At 45.2% G+C, this 26,623-nt stretch overlaps 1 protein-coding gene across 2 annotated transcripts in view; it reads right to left on the bottom strand.

The window, feature by feature from the left end:
- The window catches only part of LOC147620491 (uncharacterized), a 94,406-nt gene that overhangs the window by 41,876 nt on the left and 25,907 nt on the right, over positions 1-26,623 (bottom strand). Inside the window, exons 3-6 of one of the 2 annotated variants that reach the window (XM_086824714.1) lie at positions 13,527-14,393; positions 13,307-13,423; positions 11,657-11,996; positions 11,377-11,576 (exon numbers count right to left, since the gene is read on the bottom strand). In XM_086824714.1, the coding sequence (XP_086680840.1) occupies positions 11,377-11,576; positions 11,657-11,996; positions 13,307-13,423; positions 13,527-14,393 (1,524 nt within the window). The remainder of the gene's footprint in view (positions 1-11,376; positions 11,577-11,656; positions 11,997-13,306; positions 13,424-13,526; positions 14,394-26,623) is intronic. The other variant, XM_086824715.1, reaches the window with a different exon arrangement.

The following is a 26,623-nucleotide window of genomic DNA, read 5'->3' as shown; positions in this document are numbered from 1 at the left end:
TGCAGGCGACTTACACTCGCCGTCAGCTGCTCGCCCAGTTCCGTACAGTACTCTGCTCAGTACTGTAACCGTACAGTCATCCATACCTGCTCCGTACAGCAGTCCAGTACCTGCTGCGCATACCTGAAGCTGACTTGTCGACTGCTGTTTCCGTACAGTACCTGCTGCGTGTACCTGCTCCGTATAGTCGCCGTACAGCCGACCTGCTCCGTATAGTCGCCGTACAGCCGACCTGCTTCCGTACAACGTGCAGTCGACTTGTACCTGCAGTGTACCATACACTAGTTCCGTACAGTCTACAGCCGCCTGTACCTACAAAATCCCATTTGTGGTAAGCTTTACTAGTTCTGAAATTTGGGCATTTTCTCTATGAAAATTTTCTGGTAGATACAGGCAGATTTTCTTGCAAAGAAATCTCTACAGGTTTTTTGCAAGGTTTTGGGTGCAGTAACTTTGGGCATTTTGGGGCATTTTGGCACTGTGTAAGCCATTTTTGCTGCTCTACTCAGTCAGTGGTGCATTGTGTTGCACATTCAGAGAATTGAGAGTGCAGGCATATTTGGGTTAGCTGTATTCAGTGGAGTACAGTTGCTTTCAAGGTTGTTGCTATTGGGTTTTTTGATACACAGGTACAACATTGTGCATTGGCATAATGGTAAATCAACAGCAGAGTGATGTATTCACGTATTTGTCTAAGGAAGACAAGTTGGATGGCATGAACTACTCCTTGTGGAGTTTTATGCTGAGAAATGTGCTCGTGGCAAAAGGTCTTTGGGATTTTGTTAGTGGTGATGAACCACGTCCACGTCCATTGGCTCCAGAGACTCCTCCCCAAGGGGGTGCTCGTGGACGAGGACAACAGGTACAGGCACCAAGTCAACCATTGCCTGTTCAAAGAACAAATGCTCAGAAGACATGGGATGCCAGAGATGCACAAGCCTTGTCACTTATTGCATTGTCAGTACAGAGGTCTATTATACCTCATATTCGTTCAGCTGGCTCTTCACGGAATGCATGGGTGACTTTGGAGCAGATGTATGCTGCTCGTAATGAGGCTCGAATCTCGTTTTTGAAAAGAGAGCTGGAAAATCAAAAAATGCATGAAGGAGATGATATGTCTAGCCACTTGAACAAGCTGCAGGATTTGAGAGAGCAACTCATCAATGTGGATGAGATTATTCCTGAGACACAGCTTGTGTCCACCATCTTGAACTCTTTGCCAAGATCTTACTTGGCTTTTCATACCTCTTTGAACCCCAGCATGAGGAATGCTGTTGAACCCCTTAAGTATCAGGAACTTGTTGCTCTCTTGCTACAAGAAGAGCAAATCAGGAAGAACATGAATATGAACACAAGTGCTGAACAAGCATTTACTACAGGTCAAAAAGGGAAAGGCAAATCTCAGCCAAAGAGTTCAAATCAGAATTCAGGTGATGGTGGTTCATCTCAGGATACCAAGAAAGGTGATGGACAGCCCAAGAAGAAGGGCAAATGCCATTACTGTAAGAAGCCAGGTCACTACATCACAGAGTGTAGGAAGAGGATTGCCAAAGAGAAGGCAAAGGAATCTGGGATGTCTGTAAATGATGCCTCTAAAGCTCCTCTAGAGACTGCTTCTTTTGTTGAGGACAGGGATTACTGTTTCTACACATGCAGCTATGATGCCTCTTGGTCTTCACAGGCACTCAGTGTGACAGAGCATGCATGTATTTGGTATTTTGATAGTGGTGCTTCAAAGCATATTACATCTCGCAGGAATTTGTTTTGTCATGTAGGCCCTACCCTTGTTGGCAAAACCGTTCAGTGTGCCAATAATGCTTCATATCCAGTTCGTGGCATTGGGGAGATTCAGCTCACAGCCATTGATGGCTCTATTCTTCGCCTTACAGATGCCTTATATGTACCAGGGATAAAGAAGAATTTGTTGTCCATTTCTTCTTTAGCACAGTGTGGTATGCAAGTCCACTTTGATGATGACAAATGCATGGTCAGAGACAAAGCTAATGCCTTGACCTTGATGCTTACTGGTACATTATGTCATGGACTCTATCAGTTGGATGCATTTCAACGAATGGATCAGTCTGCTTATAATGCATTCACTCTTACTCCAGCTATGGTTGATGCGGAGTTATGGCATGCTCGCATGGGGCATGTAGATTTTGGTAGTCTTATGCTTATGCAGCGACATAACATGTTGACAGACCTACCTCTTATGGAGAAGCCTCCAGATCACATATGTGAAGGATGTATTTTGGAAAAAATGCATCGGTTTTCCTTCCCACGTGATCAGGCTCTACGAGCAACTGCAAAGTTGCAGCTTATACACAGTGATCTTTGTGGTCCCATGCAGAGGTTGCTTCTATTTTGCTACATTTATTGATTGCTTCTCTCATATATGCTGGGTCTATCCGTTGACACAGAAATCACAGGTATATGATGCATTTTTGGCCTTTGTAGCACTTGCTGAAACAGAGTCAGGATGCAAGGTTAAGATTCTCCCTTCTGACCGAGGAGAGGAATATGTGTCACACATGTTCAATTCCTTTCTTGAGAGTAGAGGTATCAAGCATCAGTATACTACTCCTAATACTCCACAGCAGAATGGGGTTGCAGAAGGGAAGAATCGGTCACTCATGGAGATGGCCAGATGTATGTTAAAGGCAAAGAAGCTACCACATATCTTTTGGGTGGAAGCTGTCATGTGTGCTTGTCATATTTTGAATCGATGTCCCACAAAGGCATTGGTTTCCATTACTCCTTTTGAGGCTTAGCATGGCCGCAAGCCTTCGGTATCACATTTTAGTACTTTTGGGTGTCTTGCATATGCACACATACCCAAAGAGTTGAGGAGGAAGTTGGATGATAAAGCCACAAAATGTATTTTTGTTGGGTATAGCCGTGAGAGCAAGGGCTACCGGTTATATGACCCACTATCCAAGAAGATATTCACTAGTCCGGATGTGATTTTTGATGAAAAATCAGAAATATCCATGGCTGGTTATGATGTAAATCAGGCTGAAAATGATGTGTTTGAAGGTCTACTACCTATGGAGTTTCATTCCACAGTTGGTGATCCAACCCGTGAGGGTACAGGACAGCCAGCTAATCATGAAGATGGTGCAGAAATTCAGCAGGCTATTGAGCCAGCAGTTGAGCCAAATATGGGGCAGCAAGCTCCAGAGGTCAGACACATACCTAGATGGTATTTGAGGACATTACAGGACAGCCATCTAGAGGGTCCTCTTGCTGGTCGTACTCGTAGGGAGACAGGGACCAATGAGCATGCACACATCATGGATTTGAATGTGGTTATGGCAGCCAGTTTACAGGATGATGATGAGCCTGATTCATTTGTGGATGCACGAGACAATGTGCATTGGAATAAAGCCATGCAGGATGAGCTTGATTCTATTAAAAGGAATCAAACATGGGATTTGGTTGATCTGCCCAAAGGCAAGAAAGCCATTGGTACTAAGTGGGTCTATAAGTTGAAAAGACATGCAGATGGATCCATTGACAGGTACAAAGCCCGTCTAGTTGCAAAGGGCTATGCACAGAAGAAGGGCATTGATTATGAGGAGACATTTGCTCCTACATCCCGTATGTCGACACTTAGGTGTGTCATTGCATTGGCTGCACATCGTGGTTGGGTTGTTCACCAGTTGGACATCAAGACTGCTTTCCTACATGGGGACCTCGAGGAGGAAGTTTATGTATATCAGCCCATAGGTTTTGCAGAACATGGTCATGAAGGGAAAGTATGCAGGCTAAAAAAGGCCTTGTATGGTTTGAAACAAGCTCCACGAGCTTGGTATGCAAAGATAGATGCTTTCCTACTCACTCAAGGCTTTGTGAACAGTCCATCAGAAGCCACTTTGTATGTAAAGAAAGAAGAGAAAGATCTGCTGGTCATCAGTCTTTATGTAGATGATCTTTTGCTCATGGGATCAAATGATGACAAAATTGCAACTTTTAAACAGATACTGCAACAGACATTTGACATGTTTGATTTGGGGCTCGTACACTACTATTTGGGCATACAGTTTGTGCAGGATAACAGACGCATTGGGTTGTTGCAATCTCGGTATGTTGCTAAACTTCTCGAGAAGTTTAAATTTCAGGATTGCAAGCCTATTAGCACTCCTATGGAGCCTGGGATGAAACTGTCACTACAAGATGACAGTATTTTATTTGATGCCACTACATATGCTCAGGCTGTTGGGTGCCTTATTTACTTGTGGGTGAAGCGTGTATTTCGGTATTTGCAGGGTACCTTGTCTCTTGGATTGCTTTATCCTGAGGAGGGTGACATGCAGTTATATGCTTACAGCGATTCAGATTGGGCTAGTGATTTTGATACCAGACATTCCACTAATGGAAATTGTTTCTTTCTTGGCTCTTCATGTATTTCTTGGCTAAGCAAGAAACAGACCACAATGGCCACTTCATCTTGTGAGGCAGAGTACACTTCGTCTTGTGAGGCAGAGTGCACAGCAGCTTACACTACTACCGTTGAGTGTGTCTGGCTACGTCGTCTCATGACTGATATGGATATTTCAGTGGAGGAGCCTACACCTATCTATACTGATAGTCAGAGTGCCATTGCTGTGGCAAGGAATCCTGTGTTTCATGCTCGCATGAAACACATTGAGATTCACTATCATTTTGTTCGGGAGAGACTCCAAACAGGTGATATCAGTCTGATCTACTGTCCTACAGATCAGAATGTGGCAGACATCTTCACCAAGGCATTACCATGTCCGAAATTCGAAGCATTCCGCACTGCTTTGAATTTGTTTCCTTTTGGTGGATGATGTACAGTGATCACATATCACTCCAGGGGGGTTTGTTGGGTTTTATGCTGTGTATGCACCCAGAGGAGTGCTAGTGATCATCAATAGGTTACTGGGACACTTTTTACTCCAGTTAGTGGAGGTTTTTTCCCCTAGTTTTAGCTTAGTTTCACTTATAATAGTTTATAAGTGATTTGGTCCACCTGGCACACTTTATGGCCGGACCATGTGAACACATCTTTTAGGTCACTTCTTTATGTGGCTATTGTACTTCACTTTTATCACACTCAATACAAGAGCAGTCGTTTAGTGGAGGTATTTTCCCCCAGTTTTAGCTTAGTTTCACTTATAATAGTTTATAAGTGATTTGGTCCACCTAGCACACTTTATGGCCACACCATGTGAACACATCTTTTAGGTCACTTCTTTATGTGGCTATTGTACTTCACTTTTATCACACTCAATACAAGAGCAGTCGTGTTCCTCTCTCTGCCTCTTACGTTTTTGCTGAAGTACCTTCCAAACCCTAACCCTAACAGCTGAGCTCCTTCAAGCGAGGAGGGAGGGAGGCGGTGAAGGAGGGGAAGGCGGGAGGCAGCCGGGAAGGAGGCGAAGCGAAGGAGAGAGAAGCGAACAGAGAGAAGCGGGCGAAGAGAGAGAGAGAGAAAGAAAGAAAGAAAGAAAGAAAGAAAGATATATTAACGTCTACGAGAGACCAAAATGACCTATGAGACCAAAAGATTACATCATGTCCATAAAATACATCATCATGGGTACCAGAAATAAAAGAAAGGAACAAGCACTGAAATGCCAAAACTGATCCCAATAGAAAGAGCATCAAGCTCACACCACCCTAAAATATCCCGCATAGAGTGCTCCATCATAATACCCAATGTAGTAAAGCTGAGCTGGCGGGAGAAACATCATGGGTGTGGGGGGGTTGGGAGCATTGGGCTCTGCATAGCTCGATGGCTCTGTCTAGTGTCACTCCTCTCGCCAAATCTCCTACATCAACCTGGAGGTCGAGTATAGTGAGTGGATCTGCTCTCGGAGCTCTAGTCTGGAAGAAGTCAAGGAGAGCTTTCTGTGCTGCCGGGTGTAGCTGGTTTGGGCCGCAGTGAGGACTCTCTGTGTCCGCGGAGCTCCAGAAGGAAGAGCCCCAAGCATCTCTCGTCTAGAAAATCCATGATCCTCGAAAGTGGTCCAAATCCGTCTCCAAAGAGGCAACGGAACCTCCCCCTGATCTCATAGTATACCAGACTGCATCAGCATATATAGTGGGCCTTTGTCTCAACCTCTGTATGACAAAGCTGGCATATCATGTCCTCTCATGCAGCTGCCCCTAGCCCATATCTGGTTGTCTCCACTCTCAACATGCAACATGGCCACAGTCACCACCCATCCTTCCTCATTAGCCGACCATCACCAGTTTCTTCCTAACCCAAGGAGAGGATATTGGCATAGTGGACCCTACGGGTCCACCTCATGATACCTAAGTACGCTTCGATGTATCCGACGGCCCCAACCCACTAGACACCAACCACGATCTCCCATTAGCTCTGGATCTAGGACATGCTCCACTGCGATCACACCACCTTCCCACTATGACAGAAGGGGACCTCTTGGCCATACTTAGTAACCCCATGCTCGACATACTTGAGAGAGGTGTACCCTCTATTGGATGATGATGTGCTCTACATGCTTCATATTCTCATGTACTCCATGATGAGAGTCTTTTGTATAGATCACCAGTCTCTCATACGTTTGCTGACACAGTTACAACAGGACTTGTCTCCTCGCCAGTTACGGTGGTGGCATTTTCTCTCTGAGTTTACCTTCAGGTTGATTATTTGCCTAGTAAGGAGAATGTGGTAGCCGTTGTGTTAAGAGTCAAGGCCACATCCGGTGCACACCGTGGAGAGTTGCCATAGTGATTATTTCATGCCGATGAAGGCTGAGGACTCAGATTTCAAGGAGCCTAAGAGCAAATGCATGCATAGCATTGCTTCTAAATACACCATTCGGGATGGGTGGTTTCACATCGACTTTATGTCGTTAAGGGCGGTGATTTCCGACAAGTGCTTCTACACAAGGCACATGATGTTCTCGTTTAAGGACACCGTGGCGAGGGCCAGACATCGGAGAAGTTATCCCATCTTTTCTTTTGGCTTGCATGAAGCAAGATGCTTATCACTATGTACAGTTCTGCCAGGTGTGTCAGAAGTCAAAGCAGACACCAAGAAAGCTGTCGATAAGCTTCACCAATTGTCAGTTTTGCAGACTTGCCATGGGAGGACATATCTATGGACTTTGTGGTTGGATTCTTGAAGAGCCGGAGATTCAAGAATGATTATATTCTTACAGTTGTTGATTGGTTTGAGTAAGCAGACCCACCTTATTCCTTGCAAGTCAGAAGATGCAGATGCTCAGGAGATGGCTAGGCTTTTCATTTGGGAGGTGTTTAACTTACATGGACTTCTAAAGAGTATTGTCTTAGACAAGGATCCAAAATTCACTGGAGGTTTTTGGAGGGCCTTGTTCTATGGTTTGGGGATGAAGTTACAGGTCAATACTGTTAGGGAAAGTCAATGTTAAAGCAGATTTGTATAAAGTGTGTGTTGTGTGGGAACAACCCCTTGTAAAGATTTAAGATATCTATTGTGTAGCTTCCTTTGTGTGTGGGAACAGCCCCTCTTAAGATATTATGTGAGCATGTGACACCTATTGAGGAAACTTGGCATCATAATTGGCATAAGACATATGTGGTGGCAGCATATGCTTTAGAATATGTAAAGGGGTTGTGTCCTATAAAAGGACTATCATTTTATGTTTAATATAACACATTAAGCAAGATGTAGCCTCTCCTGTATTCTTGCTCTATTAGATTAGGATTATTATTATCAAGTCATTTATGCTTCTTTTCATGGTTTATGCCCAAACCCTAGTGTCAATAACTGGTATTAGAGCGCTCTGGTTTCTGGTTTCCGTGGTTCCTAGCATCTCTGTGTGTTCCCGTCGTAGCCCATGTCGGGCCAAGCCATCCAATCACCCACGAGTTCTCTTGTTGCCACCACGTGCTTGCAGTGTGCACTTCTGCCCTGCCTGCTCGTTCCTCTGGAGACACCCATGCTGCTGCCACACCTCGACTGTTAGGGTAAAGGCATTATGCCCAGCCTTATAGTTTGTACTAGCCCATAAGTTATAGTACATAGTACACTTAGTACTTTTAATGTACTAAGTGCACACTGTGTACTAGTGCAATATACATGTGTGATAGGGGAGTCACACACTCATATTATCATGAGTTGACTTATCCCCACATAGGTCTCTCTCTCTCTTTCTTCTTCTCTCTGTGCATGTCTCCCACATGAAACCCTAACTCTTAATTCTCTCCCATTCAACTGGTATCAGAGCTTCGGCTACAGGATATCCCTGTGGTAGAGAGTGATGGCTATGGCTGATGAACGCTGCTGAGATGAGATGCACAGGAGGGCGCAGCATAGCAGTAAAAGAGATCGATGCAACTAGTCAAAGGTGAGGTTAGCACGTCGACTAGGTGTTGACGGGCAGAGCTGCATCGCTTTATCTACAGCAGCGCATGAAGCCATCCTCTGTGAGCATGAGGAAATGACCTCTGTAGAAGTGCATCTTCGGTGGGAGCTCTGACGCTGCAATCCATGTGTTGTGTATGTGGAGACTAAGGAGTCCTTAAAACCAGGTGGAAACTTGGGTGTACCATGCTCTAGTGTCACCCTAAATGCGAGCTGTTGTAAGGACTCGAGGGCAAGCCTCAGGTATCTATGGGTGCTCATTGCGCTAATGCAGTGGAGGTAGATGATTGTCTGAAAAGGTGCAGCCACCACCATCGCCGCTGGCAATGAACTCTGCCTAAATGATCACATGTGGGATTGATGGTTTCCTGCGAATCATGCAAGAGAACATCATGACCTAGGGCCTCTCCACATGCTTCCAATCCTGCTTTGATAGATCTGGTCCCCAAAAAGGTCCTCCAACATCCATCGAGGAGGGTGTCGAAGAGCCAACCCTTCATCGTCTTGGGCTCCTGGAAATGGAACCACTAAAAGTAGCTCCAAGGAAAACACAGGATGGGACAATCTCCACCGGGGCTCCCCTATACCTGAAGCGCAATCAAGATATGTAGGGACGAGAGGCGTTTAGAACCATGACCTTGGTTTTACCAAGGTTAACAGTGAGATCTCGTTGTGTACAAAAAACCTGTTAAGCATCCAAGTGTCTCTAGAGCCCCTCAGCTGAATTTGATATGAGCACAATGTCATATGCGTAGAGTAGGAGGGGAATGAGTATGCCTGCAAGCGGAGCCTAATCTTCCAATGAAGCTCTAGATCTCATCAATGTAAAGAACAAAAAGAGTGGATGGATGATAAAGGGCAGCCCTGTTTCACCCCAATAGTACTAGAGATCTCCTATGACATCCCTCTTGGGGCTCTCACCTGTCCTGTGACTAACTCATAAAGAGCGATGATGCTCCAAATCATGTCGGGTGGAGCCCCGACATCTTGTAGGTATTGGAGTAGTCGGGCCCAAAGAACAATATCTAGAGCTTCGCAGAAGTCCACAAAGCAACAATAGATGCTCTGATGACGTGCTCTGCCTTCCTAGATGATGGCTCAAAGGGTGAAGATGTAGTCAAGGGTAGAGTAGCTCCTCCAAAAGCCTGCCTCTCTTGGGGCCCTACATCCCTATCTCTTTGCAAAGGAACTGAACTCTGTCTCTAGAACCGATCCATATAGCTTGGCCAATGTCTCGCCAATCCTGATCGTCCTATAATTATTGAATCAGTCTACAAGTGGTCATGAGTAGCATGCCCAGTGAAAAGAAAGTGGCGGGGCAAGGGTGGGGTGGGATGGGATGGGGGGGGTAGAGGTGGCTGGTCCGAATGTGATAGAGAGAGTATGCATATGAGTACCAAGTGTCTCCACATGTGATGGGCGTGGGGGGCAGTGCTCACGGAGTTATAGCCAAGCATCCTTGCAGGCCCCAAGAAGAGTCTATAATTCATCCTCTTTCCAAACGCAGAACTCTTGTTTCTTGTGTTTGCTAATGCGTCAAGAAATCCATTGCACTAAGTGCCTCGAGATTTTCCCAGTACATACTTCATGCTTGAGATGAAAGCGGGTGGCCCGGTATTCGCCGTCATCCCAACCATTCTGGGGCATGGTGCTGCAAGGTGACTTGGCAGTGGAGCGGGGTGTGCATCTGAACTTTGAAGGAGGTGGTGGCAGATGTGAGAAGGATGGTGGTGAGCTAGGATGTGAGGGTGGCAAGGGGGGTAAGAGGGCCCACATCCTCAGGGTAGAGATAAATGTGGTCTACTCAGTAAACACCACTAGATTAAACTTATAGTGGCTTTGCGTCCCTTATTTCTAAAGTCATAACCATTGTTAGATCTCCAGAGAGAGACAATATGGATAGCTCTCTCTCCAGTCGGTTCTAGCCACACCCATAGGTACCGTGCCTCCTCGTCCTTCCGGACGATGCAAAGAATCTGCCTGAGGTGTGATGTGTACAGGGCCGCAATGCCCCTAACGTGCGGGTCTCACTATGGAAGGCTGACTCCCACTCGTAAACCGCTATTATGTAAGGTAGTCCCCTCTCAGGGCTCTGGTATGTCTCTGTGTAGAAGATGATGTCCCTACCTTTGAGAGTCTCACTTATCCCTCCGGGGTCAGACCACATAGTGCCATTGCAGTTTTATACTGCTAGCCTCAACTGTGTGGTCTCAGACCCTATGCCCCTTCTTGGGGCGACGCTCGTTAATGATGATGCAGCCATCTCTGTAGACAGCCCACTTGACCGCCTTGCAGGCCTCCTGTACAGTACTACAGTCACCATGGCCTCTGGACGGTGTGCTACCTGTGCGGGAGTCAAATCATCCCCATGAATATGTGTGCTTGAGGGCAGCCGTCTATCTAGGAAGGCGAAGGGAAGGGGAAGGATGAAGAAGGGAAATGGGAGGCGGAGGGCAGACAGCAGCAGGAGGGGCGGAGGGGTGGGCAGGAGGCGGGGGAAGAGGATGGCTCACCCCCAGGAGAGGGTGGAGGCGGAAGGGTTAGCGAGGAGGAAGGCAGAGAGGTGCACGAAGGAGGAGGAGCCAAGCAAGAAAGAGGAGGGGCGTGCGCATGAGGATGGAGAAGGGAAGCACAAAAAGAAAAGGGGGAGGGGGGGGTGGGTGCACAGGAGGTGGGAGGCAGGGGGCAGCACGAAGGGAGGGCAGCAGGGAGGAGAGCAATGGTGGGGGAGGGTGGGTGATGTATCAATACATACTGCATTGCACCATAAGGTAAGCTATGGCTTATGATGTGGATTTACGCTACCGATGGTGTTTCTGTCATATTGAGTTCTACACCCTCCCTAAATGCCTCCATGATAACGCCTAGTTACTCTTCGTCCAAAGAATATTCTTGTCATGTAGGCAGCATCTTGGCACCCATCCACATGTCATCCTCAGTTAGTGTGACATCATCTAATGTGAAACAAGCAGTGACATATGAAAGTTTCAAGAATGCTTGAGAAATGTGTGGCCAAGCATTCAAGAAAGTACCTTATTCAACATTGATGTAGAGCCTATCCACATTCCAAGATGTGCATCATAGCACTCCACATCAGAGAAGTAAACCTTTCCATTTCCACCACCAAGTGCAAATATTCTGTCGCCAACTGTTGCTCCAGCCAAACTGCCCCGCCTTAGACTCATTGGAGGACAAGGGAACCATGCATCTTTCCCGCTATCGTAAGTTTCAACTGCAAGAAAATAAAAAAGTAAAACCTAATCTCAAATCTACAGTGCGCCATGGCCTGCAATGCTCCAAATGATAAAATACCTGTTTCATAACACAACTTTCCATTCCCACCACCAAAAACATAAATCTGCCCCATCAACACACTGGCCGCAGCGTAAGATCGAGCAGTTAGCATTGGGGCCACAGATGTGAACTCATGTGTGGCCGGACAAAGGATGTCTACGTTTCCCAACCATGATTGGCCATTGTGGCCACCAAGAAGGTACACTTGTTGCAATGACTCTTGCTTTTCTCCTGTGTCTATATTTTCTTTAAGGGCTGCTCGATTGACTTGTCTATCACCTTGCAAAAGAGCTTCCAATTGCTTTGACATCCTGGTCACATCCAATTTTAGCAACTCTAAATCTGACGCCATCTGGACCTGAGAAAGAACAAAAGAATGAAATCTACCATTGTCTTGATGGGAATTAAACTGTCCTACATTCTCAACAGAACAGGTTTGCTAAAAAATAAGCATTGTCAACACAAAAAGATATTAAAATTACAAAAAGAAATAGCCATAAACAAATACTGTCTTCTTAACTAGATGTGCTATGAAGACTTTGAATGGTACAAGCCTACTAAAGTGGCCAAGGCTGGGAACTGAAAAGCGCTGAGGAAAACTACTCTAGAACAAATCCTAGAGCAACCAAGTCGACTCCAGAACCTCTGTCTGAAGGTTACCTGAAAAATTGGATCATTGCCACTCTTTACTGCACTTCCAGGCTGTTCAAGAAAGTGGTGGAGGGCTGGAAAGGTTTGAGCTGTAGCACAAAGCACAAGAATCTGATGTATATTAGGGCTGAAGAAGGCTTCTTATAGGCCCGTGCTTGCCAGTCGGCAGCATAGAGGTGATCAGGCTTCTCATGACATGCTTTTGCTAACAAACGTTATTACTATTCACCAGTACTAAGGTTATGCTTTGCCCATCCTGTACACACCTGTTGACCCACATGTTCATACTTGCTGCCTGGCCTGCATGCTTGTGGGTGCCCTGCCTGGACAACATCCAACCTGCCCGCTGTCCAGACCTGGTCCTAACTTCCCCACGTGTAAAACCACTTAGTCGTTGGATGGTCAGTCCCTGACAGAGGCTGCTTACCCATGTCTAAACGCCCAAAATCTGTTAAATCTGTTTTATCTGAACATTGTTTGGAGCAAGGTGTATAACATCAATGGCTCATGAACATATGACCAGTTACGTATGTAGCCTGGATTCCTCTTAATGCTTTATTAGAACTCACAGGTTGATTCCTTACATCGAAAGACCACAGCAGATTCCCGTAGCCCCACCTTCCTTTGTAAAGTTGCCTCCTCTTAAGTGCTAGCCTTCTAATACGGATAAACTTCCGCAACATGGGAAGTATGCTTAGGTGGCTGCAGTAGCATGATGTTGACGATTCAAGGTCTTAGTGGAAAAAACGAAGCTGCAACAGTAGTAGGATTGGGGACTCTCTAGCTGGAACCATGTATGGGCAAGCTGAATGCTTATGACGAAAAGGAAGGCGAGAAAAAAAGGAATCAAAGCAAAGGAATCTACCTTGGAAAGACTTGAATGTGACCAAATGCACCTTAGCAAACAGCAGGTCATGCACATCAATACCCCAATCCGTAGATAGAAAAAAGAACTGCCCAACCTTTGCTACATGGACATACCTGGGAAATGGGAATAAAAACATACACACACCATACCTGAGTAAATTCCAGCATTGCATTCTTTTTCTTGAGTTGCTCGACCTCCCTTGAAAGCTCCACTTGGTTGGAGGCTTCATCCATTACATGTTTTAACTCTATTTCATCTTGCCTCATCTTGTGAACAGACACATAAAACACCATTAGAAACCGAAATAAAAAGTCATAGAATCTACCCTAAGCTAAAATCATCAAGAAATGGTTTGGAAGTAACATATACCTGAGCTATTGCAGATGCACAAAGTTCTAAATTTTTCAATATGGCTTTGGCTACACTAACATCCAAACTTTGAAGTCTTTCTCTTAGCTGCTCGCGCTCCTCCCTCAGCATGGTCTGCTCCTGTAAACACCTTTCTCTGGCCAACTTCTCCCATTCAGAAAGAGCGCATTCCTTAAGCTTGTTGGACCCTGTAGTGCCAGAAGCTGCAGCTTCTCTTTGTATATCATTTTGCACCCGTGGAGTTTCAGCTTTTACTTCAACACTACTTTGCACCTTCAATTTTTGCAACTGTTTCAGCTTCTCCAGAACTTCGAGTTCCCTCTCCACCTTCGTATGGTCTTCTTCATTATCGATTACATTTATATTTGATGACAACACATTTACTCTCCAGTCCAAAGACTTTTGGATGGGCAACTCCTCAGCTGGACGCTTTGTTTCTGTGTTAACAGCCACTCCTGATTCAAAGCTCTGATTATCAGACCTTTCATCTGCACCATCTTCACAAACGTCATCCCAATGTTCTGGTGTAACACCCCTTCCTTCAGGCTGTATTGATGATCTTTGTGCTGGTGTAGGTATAAAAGGTGCCGCATTATGCCATGCATCCATGACAGACTTCGACGCTTTCTTGGGTTTGATCCAACCGTCTTCCTTTCCTCCTTTTGGCACTGAAGATCCTGTTTGTGGCGTCATATACAAACTATCAAGAGCTTTAACATTCCTCATCAAGAGAGCTAAAAGGGTATCCGTTTGTACATGATTTAACTCAAAGTAAAAGTGTGTCTCGCTGTAATAGTTCGCCCCAATTGCATCCTTGAACACTTTTTCTGAAAGAGGTTCACAAAGACATCTTACCCTCACTAGAACCTACAAAATACAAAACACTTTGTGTCACTTCTTCCTCACATCTGAAGAACTTTTTCCAATTTACAAGTTCCGTGTGCACTTTCAATAAACTGCTACTCAAAGGATCAAAGTCACTAGCACGATTAAAATCCAGACTTCCGGACTGGTAGTGCCAAAGATTAGCTTTTAAGGGACCTCCATTGATGTATGAAAGTTAATATTGTAAAATTCAATAGCTCTTGATTTTTTGGGCTTGCGTGTTGTTAGTACTTAATGGGAAGTCTCATATTTAGGCGAAGAAAGAATAAGGGGAGAGGAGAGGTCTTTTCTTTCTTTTTCTTTGTTGTGTGCACGAGGAAGGGAGTGAGAAAAGGGAGGAAGGCAGAGGGATATCAATTATATTTTTTTCATCCATTGCCTTTGCCCATATTACAAAAATCAAGAGCGCCTAGAACTCGGTGGGGTCACCCACGTCCGACTCATGTGAAGCGGAGTCAAATCTAGGTGGATGATGCCAATCATCTCTTGTTGAGAGAGATCCAAGAATGGAGTCAAGACTGTATGCAACAGGAGGGAGGCAGTCCATTTACAGGCCATGCATGTCAAACCAGTGTAAGTACCAAGACCTGCTCTGGCCCTCCTATATAAGCTATCTAAAGGACTCAAATGCCATCCTCGGTAGGCAGTCTCTGTCCAATGTACTAATGGAAGATGCATGTGTCACCAATCTCCTTCTGAGTTTGGTGCATATGCAACCTAACCCTCTTCTAGATTAACACGAGTGCAAAAGCGCATTAATTTGCAGGTAAGAAATACACAAAAAAAATGCTCAACAATGTGCATAATAAAAGATGCCTGGAAAGTGGAACAATATGAAATCTTAAATGAAGGATATACTGCTGTAATAAACTCCGGACTGTCAACAGCAAGTACAACTAGAATTGAACTCAATGATTGCACCCAAATACAAGTATATTACTAGCACTTAAGCAAACTACAACTGATTATTATGCTACAGTCTGTACAATCACTTGTAACAGCAGGTCTTCAGCATCTTCATTTCACCAAAGCATGCGTGGAGTTGGTGCTCCTTCAGTGTGCTTCATGCTGGTCACCAATTATGCAGAGGGCTGATCACAAGCTTGCAAGGCGGATGAAGGAACTGTGAAGATATGAGGCCTCTTCTACACACCTTTTTCTCACACGTGTGGTGAAAGGGGTTCTAGCGTAAATCGGAATCAAGAGGCCCAGATAATGAAGAGAGTCATAACTGCCTTCAAATAGGATGTGTATGCTTCTATGGGCTGTGTGGGCAGTCAAGAATGCAACCTGTTGTGAGAGGGACTTGTCTTTGGTCAAACTATCAAACATTGTTCGGTGACAAGCAATGGGAGCTGCGAATCGAGCTAGCTGCTACACATAGCCGTTGGAAGGCCTCCCTTGGGAAGTTGAATACGGGTACAATCTTAAACCCCACAACACAGTAATCGGTAAACCTTAACCTTTAGTTTGATCTACTGGATTGTGTGTGCATAGTTGCCAGGCGTTTCATGAAACGCGTTTCAAAAACGTTTCATAAACATTTCTTTCAAATCCCAAAAGTTTCAAAAACATTTCATACAAAGCGGGGGGGTTATAGGCCCCAAAATTTATATATAAGTTTATAATATGTAAAAAATATGTTGCCTTCCCTCCAAAACAATATTAAACATGCATCATTTACACATTAAAACATGTTTTCAAGTAAAAACTAAAGAATCTGGATAAAAAATGCTTAAATCGTACAATTCCCAGGTGGACATGAATGAAACGTGTTTCATTCATATGAAACATTTACGAAACGTTTCGTTTCATTGCAACTATGTGTGTGTGTATAATGCATTTTTGTTTGATTACTTAAGCATTTAGGAAATAGGGTTAACATGCCTCCCAGTGAACCATGTGAATGCCCTCTATTCTAACATGTTTGTGGTAAGTGAACAGGTGGTAAGTGAATAGGTGGTAACTCTTGCTTTAATTTATTGAAATGCTTTGTAATGTTTATACTCTTTGCACGTTCACACACATTGAAATTTGAGCCGACAATTTATTAAAGTCGGTTAGCAGCAAAACAGGCAGCAACAGGTCGGCCAAAAGGCACTGTGTCGGCCAGGCCTAGGGACAGCAACATCTAATAAGCACAGCATTTAATGCTGTAAAAACAGCATATTTTGTCCGCAAAGATTGAAGCTCCTCTTCAGCATATTCAGCCAGCATATGTGCGGTCCTATAGCTCTCTGGACTTGCATAAGTGGCCCGAAGAGTCTTCTACAGTGCCTTGGATTTGGTGGATTCTCAACCGGACGTATGGTCTTCCTCGTCCTTGCATTGGGCAGTCATATCGCTTGTTCTCAAGCATTGTACAGCATTCTCTAAAGAATTAATATAAGAGAATACTACTCCTTGGGGGGGGGGTGGTTCAATGGGTAAATTGGAACCCAATACTATGTCGTCTACTTCTCTTCTCTCTCTCTACTCTCTGAATTGGATGTTAAAGATGACACCAGATAAAGGTATAAAAAAGCCATGTTGTGCGTTACCAACGATCAACCTCAGTGCATGTAGCAATGGTATCAGAGCATCGGGTTGGTGACCTGACTCGACTACCTAAAGAAGTGAGAGCATCCGGTGGATGGTACACTACGGTCCAGAAAAAACACCCACGCCTCCACCATGTCGGGAGAGACATCACAACAAGAAGAAAGCCAACGAGAAGTTATGGAGGTACAAAGCTTCCAAAGCGACACACCAAAAGAAAGTACGTCTCCACCAAGCACACGAGCTCTTGAGAATAATGATGGAGCAAATAAAAGATACAACTTGCCGAAGAAAAAGAGAAGCCCCAAGAAGGCCTCTCAAATCTGGCACAAATGCTCTTCGCTATTGAGGAACAAAGAAGAAAAGACGACGAAAGATGTGAAGAAGCAAGAAGAAAAGCTAAAGAAAAAAAGAATAAAGTAGAACAAGGATGTGCGGAGGAACAAAGGGATGAGTAAGCCACACGCAAGTATGAGGAAGACCAGCACCGTCAAGAAGCTACTAAAGTAGAACAAGGACGTGCAGAGGAACACAGGGATAAGTAAGCCACACGCAAGTATGAGGAAGACCAATACTGTCGAGAAGTTGCGGACTAAGAGTTTCAGCAAAGACTCATCAGGGAGACTATGCAAATCCAACATCAGCAGACGATGGCACAGATTCTAGCATCCCTCTCCAAGATGGCTCGTCCTCCACCGCCCCTACCACCACCGTCATACGAACGTCTCCAAATCTTAGTAAGTACGATCAATTCTGACAGCACCCGTAATGGAGCAGAAGATGGTTGGTCTTTTGTCTCAATACAACAACGTTATGCTGCAAGATAACCTCCCACACAGTATTGTGTTGTCTGCTTCTCTTCTCTCTCTCTACTCTATGAATTGGATGCTAAAGATCTCACCACATAAAGGTATAAAGAAGGCCCTGTTGTGCGTTACCACAATCAACCTCAGTGCATGTAACAGAAGAAGTGATATAGTATCACAAAAAGCAGAGAAAGTCTCGGGCAATTTGGCGAGGAGCCGATTGACAAAGTCCTCGTGGGTAGTTTTGCTCTCCAAAGAGACCAACTACTTCTGAATGGTTATGAACTCCGTAACAGAACCCATGATGTTAGCATATCGGCGATCTTCAAATTGGAGAGCTGATTCTCCAAGGCTACCTTTTGAGCAGAGTTCTTACGGCAATACCTCCTCTAGATGGTATCCCACAATTCTTCTGCAGTTTCCTCATCATTGTCATCAAATTGGCGAGCAATAGAGGGTTTTATGCTGAAGAAGATAAAGGCACAAGCTCTTGCATCTTTGTCAGCCCAAACATCAATCTCAATATGAGGAGAAGTAGCATCGAGAGAGGCATCTACACTAGAAACAATACCCCGTATCCGATGATATCGAAGGACAGTCTTCATCTGTAGTGCCCAAGCAAGATAATTGGTTCCATCTAAGATGGATTCCTTGGGATGTTGAGCAATGGATGAAGAGATGATCGGTGTAGAAGCCATGAAGTCCCCCTCTAGAATTTACAGCGGAAAGCCTGCAAGTAGGTACCCGGGGGATACCCACTCCTCCATAGACGCTAGGTGAGGTGAAAAGAAGATATGGAATTGTACTCCTACAGGAGATCAAGGCAAACAGGTGAAGACGGGAGCCGACCCAATGCACGATGAAGTAAGGGAGGGAGAGGCTAATGGAGCAAGTGCACAGTGCTACCGGCCTACCACTAGTCCAGGATAGGGACACAATACAAAATTAGGGGAGGAGAGGGAGGGCTGGGAAAAAAAAACGCACCAAGGTACTGTTGTAGGAGAAACGCAGCGAAGAAGTGCTGTCCAAGAGGCGAAAAATAGCCCCAAATCAATGCCAAAAAAACGCTGATTTGTGCTCAAAGTAGATCTCCAAAACACAGCCACCAAGGAAGCAAAGCAGAGAAAAACGCAAGCTGAAAATTCTTCTTGCTGATCTGAATATGAAGTGGAAGCAAATAGAGATCGCACAAGAGAGAGTAGAGCCAAGAGAGTGAATGGGAGAGAGAATTAGGTTAGAGTTCATGTGTGGGAGACATACACAGAGAAACAGGGAGAGAGAGAGAGAGAGAGTTGTGGGGATAAGTCAACTCATCAAGATGAGTGTGTGACTCCCCTATCACACATGTATATTGCACTAGTACACATAGTGCACTTAGTACATTAAAAGTACTAAGTGTACTATGTACTATAACTTATGGGCTTGTACACACTATAAGGGTGGGCATAGTGCCTTTACCCCAACAACCTCCCACTTAAAGGCAAAGTGCCCTTAAGTAAAGGAAAAGAAAAATCAACATGTACATGATAATATACAAGGCCATATCAAGGCTGAAACTGGCCTCATCCAATGCCCATCAAGTGTCTGCAATGAGCAAACCGCTCCGGAGGCAAACTCTTTGTCAACAAATCAGCCGGGTTGTCATCCGTATGAATCTTAACAAGCTGAATTTACTTGTTCTCTATCACCTCTCTGATGAAGTGATACTTCACATCCACATGCTTCGTCTTTGCATGAAAGACAGGGTTCTTTGCCAATTGGATGGCACTCTGACTGTCACAATGCAACAATGGAATATCCCCTGTATAACCCAAATCAACCACTAGCCGAGATAGCCATAATGCCTCCTTGCAAGCCTCTGTGGCTGCAATATACTCGGCCTCTGTAGTAGATAAGGCTGTGCACTTTTGCATCCTGGATATCCATGACACATCACCTCCTGTGAATGTAAACACATAACCGGTAGTAGACTTCCGGTTATCTGGATGACCGGCATAATCCGAATCCGTATAACCATGCACTAATGCATCCTGTTTGCCAAAGCAAATGCACATATCCTGTGTGCCCTTCAGGTATCTCATGACACCTTTCACTGCTTCCCAATGCTTCTTGCCAGGGTTGGCCATGTATCTAGAAACCACTCCCACTGCAAATGCAATGTCCGGCCTAGTAGCAACCATGGCATACATGAGACTGCCACAAGCTGAAGCATACGGAATCTTGGCCATATCAGCCCTGCCACTATCTGACTGTGGGCTGTCCATAGCACTGAGTTTCACATATGGAGGCAAAGGAGTACTAGTCTTCTTCCCCCCGTCCATATTGAACCTCTGCAAAACTTTGCCAATGTATTCCTTCTGAGACAAATACAACACATGCTGATTTCTGTCCCGAAGTATCCGCATACCCAAAATGTGATTTGCATCACCCAAATCCTTCATATCAAAGGTTTGATGCAGTCTCTTCTTCAAGGCATCCATCTCTTTACGAGATTTCCCGGCAATCAACATATCATCAACATACAAGATGAGGATCAATAGACTGCCATCCAAAGCTTTCTTGGTGTATAAGCAGTGATCTATGTCACTTCTCCTGAAATTCTGGGATTTCATGAATGTATCAAATTTATGATACCATTCCCTTGGTGCCTGTTTGAGCCCATAAAGACTCTTTTTCAGCTTGCATACAAGCTTCTCCTTTCCACTCACTGCATAACCCTCTGGTTGTTGCATATATATCTCCTCATGGAGATCACCGTGAAGAAAAGCAGTCTTCACATCCATCTGAATCAAGTCCAGATCATCATGCGCAACCAAAGCTAACACAGCTCTAAGTGTGGTCATTTTGACCACTGGAGAGAAGATCTCAAAGTCCACACCATATTCCTGCTTGAAGCCCGTAGCCACTAACCTGGCTTTGTATCTTGGCTTTGCATCCGGTGCAACTTTGAGCCTGTATACCCACTTGCATGGCAAAACCTTCTTGCCTGCAGGCAAATGCACCAACTTCCATGTTCCATTTTTATGCAGAGAATCCATCTCTGACTTCATGGCACGCTCCCAAAGAGCCTTGTCTGCCCTCTGTAAAGCCTCCTTATAACATGAGGGCTCCCCACAGTCAGTGAGCATCAAGTAGTCAACCCTTGGAACAAACCTGTCAGGGGCTCTGGAGGGTCTTGTGGACCTCCGTACCCAATGAGCATCATTTGCAGGTTGCTGTCCAGCCTGCATATCACCCATTGGTGGCTCCTGTTCCATGCCATAAGGCTGAAATATCATGCCCGGTATCTCCTCTAACTGTGGTATATCCATAGGGATATCTTCTGCCATCTCTGGCTGTCCATTTGGACCATTTTCAGCACCATTTAAGAGCTGGTTTTGCTGCTGTAATGGCTGATTTACAGCCCTTTGTTGTTGTCCATGATGTCCATCATCATCAAAGATGACTCTGCCAGGCTCCTGTTGCCTTGCAGGCTCCTTATACATGCATGTTTCATCAAAAATGACATCATTGCTGCGTATGATCTTTCTATTCATGGGATCCCAAAGTCTATACCCTATTTCACCTCTGTCACCATATCCTAGGAATATGCATTTGTGAGACTTAGGATCAAGTTTGGTGCGCATTTCCCTGCGTATGTGCACGTACGCAACGCAACCAAACACTCTCAAGTGCTTGTATGACGGAGGCTTCCCTGTCCATACTTCCTCTGGCACTTTCCCACCAAGCCTCGTGTTAGGTGACCTGTTTATAAGGTGAACGGCTGTCATAACAGCTTCAGCCCAAAAACCATGAGGTAATGCAGCATGTGACAACATAGAACGGACCTTCTCCTGAATGGTCCTGTTCATCCTCTCTGCTGTCCCATTTTGTGGAGGATCATAAGGAGTAGAGAACTCCCTCTTGATGCCCTTAGCATCACAAAAGTCATGAAACTATTTGGACATATACTCTCCACCATTGTCGGAACGCAAAGCCTTCAGTGTTTTGCCAGTTTGATTCTCAACAAGAGCAACAAACTTCTCAAACACTGAGAATGTATCACTCTTCAAACGAAGAGGATAAACCCACACCTTGCGTGCGGCATCATCATTAAAAGACACAAAATATTTTGCCCCTCCGAAAGAAAGCTGAGGCATCTCACATACATCTGTATGCACAAGCTCTAACTGAGCATCTTTCTGTCCAAGAGCTTTCTTGTGGGGGCACTGTAGTTGCCTACCATATATACAATGCTCACAAAACTGAAAACTTGAAAACTTTAGAGAAGGCAAGTAACCCAAATGAGACAATTGCTCCATTCCTTTGACACTCATGTGTCCCAACCGGCTATGCCACATAGAGATTTCCGGCAGCTCGGTTGCATTTACATTAGCATGGTGACAAACACCTGCATGCATGAAGTAAAGAGTGTCCACCTTAGAGCCTCTGGCAACAACCAGTGAGCCCTTACTAATTTTCCACTTTCCACTACCAAATGTGGTAACATAATCAGCATCATCAAGCTGTCCAGTAGAAAGCAGATTCTTCTTGATCTCAGGCACATGCCTGACATCATGGAGCATAAGCTGTGAGCCATCTGAAAACACAAGCCTCACATCACCTCTGCCAAGAATCTTGCATGCATGGTTATCACCCAAATAAACCACTCCTTCATTGCCAGCAGTATACCTGACAAACAAGTCTCTGCAACCTGTGACATGAAAGGAGGCACCTGAATCAATGATCCATGAGTGCATACCATGACCACCTGTAAGAGGTGAATGGGCATCAAGTGAAGACGTAAATAGGACCTCATCCTCACTGTCACCTGCATGTGACACATTGATTTCTTCAATCTTGACTCCACTTTTGCCCTTTGGCTTTACATCTTTGGCTTCATCTTTGTCTTTGTCTTTGTCTTTTCCCTTTTCCTTTTGATCATTTTTCCATTTGTAGCATTGCTTTTTAATGTGTCCCTTCTTGCCACAATAATGGCATTCCAAGTCCTTTTTGGAGCGGGACTTGCTCCTTCCCCGTTCTTGGCTTTTACCCCTTTGCTGGGATCTCCCACGTGCATTCATTGCATTGGACTTTCCAACAGAATTATTCTTCCTGTTCATCTCTTCTTGAAGAAGAGCACCCTCAACATCTGCATATGACAGCATAGCATTCGAATTGCTAGTGGCTGTCCTGAATGTGTCCCAACTCTCTGGCAAAGTGCATAAGAGAAAAGTGGCTTTGAACTCATCGTCCATTGCCAACTTTTGATTAATAACCTAGCTGACAATACCATTAAACTCATTTAGATGGGCTGCCATAGATGCCCCTTCCTTCATCTGAAGACCTATGAGTTTCTTCAACCAATACACTTTGCTTGAGGCACTTTGCTGGGCATACAAGTCCTGCAATCTCTGCCACATTCCCCAAGCTGTCTTCTCTTCACGAATGCTGAAAAGTAAAGAGTCTGACACAGACAACATGATAGTAGATCTTGCCAGCTCATCCATATCTTCCCACTCTTCAGCAGTAAGAGAAGCGGGCATTACACCCCTTTCTTTGATAGGCTTGTGCTGCTTCTTCTGGAGCAACACATTATAGCACTGGGTTTGCCAAATATCATAGTTATGTGAGCCTTCAAGCTTCTTGATGTGAAGCAATGAAGAGCTCTCACCTGTGGTTGCCATAGCAATATGCAACCTGTCAATGCCTGACTCCCTGCAAAATGTGCAAACACTGCACCAAAAGCACACAAAGTGCTCACAGTTATTCTCCCAAGCTTTATCTCCCACTGTGGAAGCACGAATGCAACTTTTCTCCCACTGTATGTGATGAAATCACCAAAATCTGGTTGCTGCAGATTTAGGACAGCACCTTAAATGTGCTCTGTTGCCCTTCCAAAGTACTGTACAACAGTACTAAGTGCTCACCTGTGATGTACCAAACCTGTACCGACAAGTACAGCAACTGAAATTGAACCTTTTCCTCACTCAAATCAGTGTACAGCCATGCCAAAACTTGCACAAAGCTGTGCCAAATCTGTACCAACAGGTACAGTAGCAATAAATGCTCTTTTGGCTGTCCAAATGAGTGAAAATCAGACTTTTACAGTCCCGAACACTGCACACAACAGTCCCGAACAGAAATTGGGCAAAATCCCCTTGACTGCAAGCTGATTTCTGAGGATTCAAGGCATAAATGTCTTGCCTGTTGCTTTGCCAAGCTCAACAAGCATACGATCTTGAAAAGCCCCTTGATTTAAGATCAATTGCTGATCATACATGGTACATTGACGCACATGAAGGCATCCAAAGTCTTTGCGATGCTTCCCCCTGGCCACATATACATCCAATACATGAAAGCCCCTTGATTTACAGGCACATTGAGTGCTTGTAAGGCATCAACACGTTGCCCAAAGCATCAAACGCGATTGCCTGCATGCAAATCAATCCAATCGACACAAAAGCCCCTTGATTTGCACTGCAATTTGCTGCAATTTTGCCCGAATGTGCGATTTCTCACATCATACAGCATGTATGACTGCTTAATTGCACAAATACATCAAAAGCCCCAAATTTCGACATCCAATTTCCTGCAAATTGATCTTGATTGTGACCAATGTCACCCAATTTTGCCAATTTCGCTCAAAATTGAGCAATTCGACACCTGTACCTGCTTAATTGATAATTGTACTTGCTCAATTGCAAATCCCAAAAAAAAAATTGAAGCAGAATACCTTGTAATTTCTGATTTTTTGTTGCAGGAAAGGGGGGTTTGCTGAATTTGGTGCTGCTGCAGAAATCGTGGAGACAAAATGACAGGCGATTTCTGATTGCAGTGGGGTCGTGATGATGCTGCTGTAGCTGCAGTTCGTGTACGGATGGCTGGCCACCCTGCAGCCGTCTAGCTCTTACTCCCTGATGGAGTATTCTTTTGCGAGCGAGTAGCAGGGCTGCGGTCTAGCTGAGCAGCAGCGAGTCCATGGGGGCTTACAAGTACCTGGAGGAGCTATGGCGGAAGAAGCAGTCGGATGTGATGCGCTTCCTGCTGCGCGTGCGCTTCTGGGAGTACAAGCAGCTACCTGGTATTGTTCGCATCACTCGCCCCACCCGCCCTGACAAAGCTCGCCGCCTCGGCTATAAGGCCAAACAAGGTTATGTGGTCTATCGTATCCTGCAGCCGACGACCAAAGCCTTCGCCGCCTCCACCTAGTAGCGCTATACGCGTTGTGTGCCTTCGCCTGTGTTCGCTTTACGCTCGGTTGCCACCGCCTTCGCCTGCGTATCTTACGCCTTGTGGCCAAGTGCCTTTTGCAAGCCTACGACTGGCTGTTGGCTATGGCGCTCCTATCGCGTATCAGCCCAAGCTTCTTACTCGTCCCAGATATGCCACCACGGCCTCTGCACCTGATAGCGCTACACGCTTCTTGGACCAACGCCTCTTATTGTCAGCGCTACAGCCTCCTTGTATTCAGCGCTCCAGTCTCCTACCTGCTGCTCTCAGTTTTTGCCATGTTCTGCACAGGGCAGCTTCACGTGTGCTTTAGCACCTACAAGAGATTCTGCCCACGCAGCACACACATGCGACCAGTCCTGATGCAGCACGCAGGTCCGTACAGTACATGCAGGCTCTGATACCAGTTGAATGGGAGAGAGAATTAGGTTAGAGTTCATGTGTGGGAGACATACACAGAGAAACAGGGGGAGAGAGAGAGAGAGAGTTGTGGGGATAAGTCAACTCATCAAGATGAGTGTGTGACTCCCCTATCACACATGTATATTGCACTAGTACACATAGTGCACTTAGTACATTAAAAGTACTAAGTGTACTATGTACTATAACTTATGGGCTTGTACACACTATAAGGGTGGGCATAGTGCCTTTACCAACATTTGAGACAGAAACTGAAAAGTACTGAATGAATTATGAAGGCACTATGGCCATGCTTATATACATCTCTTGGAGAGCAGTCGGCGGCTAGTAGCAAAAAGTGATTAAGGCCTAAAAATAAGCTATAAAATAGTGGGAAAATATGGGGAAAATCCCTAATGACATCAGATAAATATATGGATAAAAAGCAGCATAAAATGGAGTAAAAGAAAGCTAGAGATGACATGTCCGACAGCGAATTAAGCTAGAATGCTTATTTTTATTCATAGGTGGCCATTGGCCAGAACGCCCAAAATTTTCAGTCAAGTGGTCATATAGACCAGATACCCAAATAACTAGATTTAACACTCGGGTGGGTCAAATTGACCAAACTGCCCAGATGAGTGATGAGTGGTTTCAAAGGCAAAAGTTCCATAGTTACCACAGAACGCCGTTCCACCCACCTGGAACGTGGGAACGGCATTCCTTGTGTGTGAACGCCACAGAATGCCCCGAAACGTTTCGTAAGACGGAACGGACACGTGGAACGTTCCCTTGCCCACTTATGAGCCGTTCCGGAGGGGTGGTTGGAAAGAAGCGAAACAAGCTCAACTGATATTTGCGACGACCGTCAACCACCTACTTTCATTGCCGCCTTCAATGTCGTTCGCCCATCATCTGCAGCTGTAGCCACTAGTCCGTACACTAGGTACCTACACCACGCGGTCCTGCGTAGCCAACCATTAGCCATAGCACCTTCAGCTTGCAAGCTGCAGCCTGATAACTGTGATTGTGTTTGCTGATTGCTCGCTCGCTGCTGCACATTGCTGAGAGTCTCCGTCTCCAAGGCTCAAGCAGCACTTGTCAGTGGTCACTATCAGCAATGGCTTCGAAGTGGTGGGATGAGGTTGATAGCACCTGCAAATATCCCAGCACGGGAAGAGCAAGGAAGTGGAAGTGCCGCAACGAAAAGAATGGAGGAACGAACAGAGTCCGTGCCCATCTCATTGGAGAGAAAGA

The sequence above is a fragment of the Cibotium barometz genome, chromosome 31 (genome assembly GCF_041138505.1).
Source record: "Cibotium barometz isolate CiBa-2024 chromosome 31, ASM4113850v1, whole genome shotgun sequence".
Classification (NCBI taxonomy): domain Eukaryota; kingdom Viridiplantae; phylum Streptophyta; class Polypodiopsida; order Cyatheales; family Cibotiaceae; genus Cibotium; species Cibotium barometz.
This window is presented reverse-complemented; position numbering and strand designations above follow the sequence as displayed.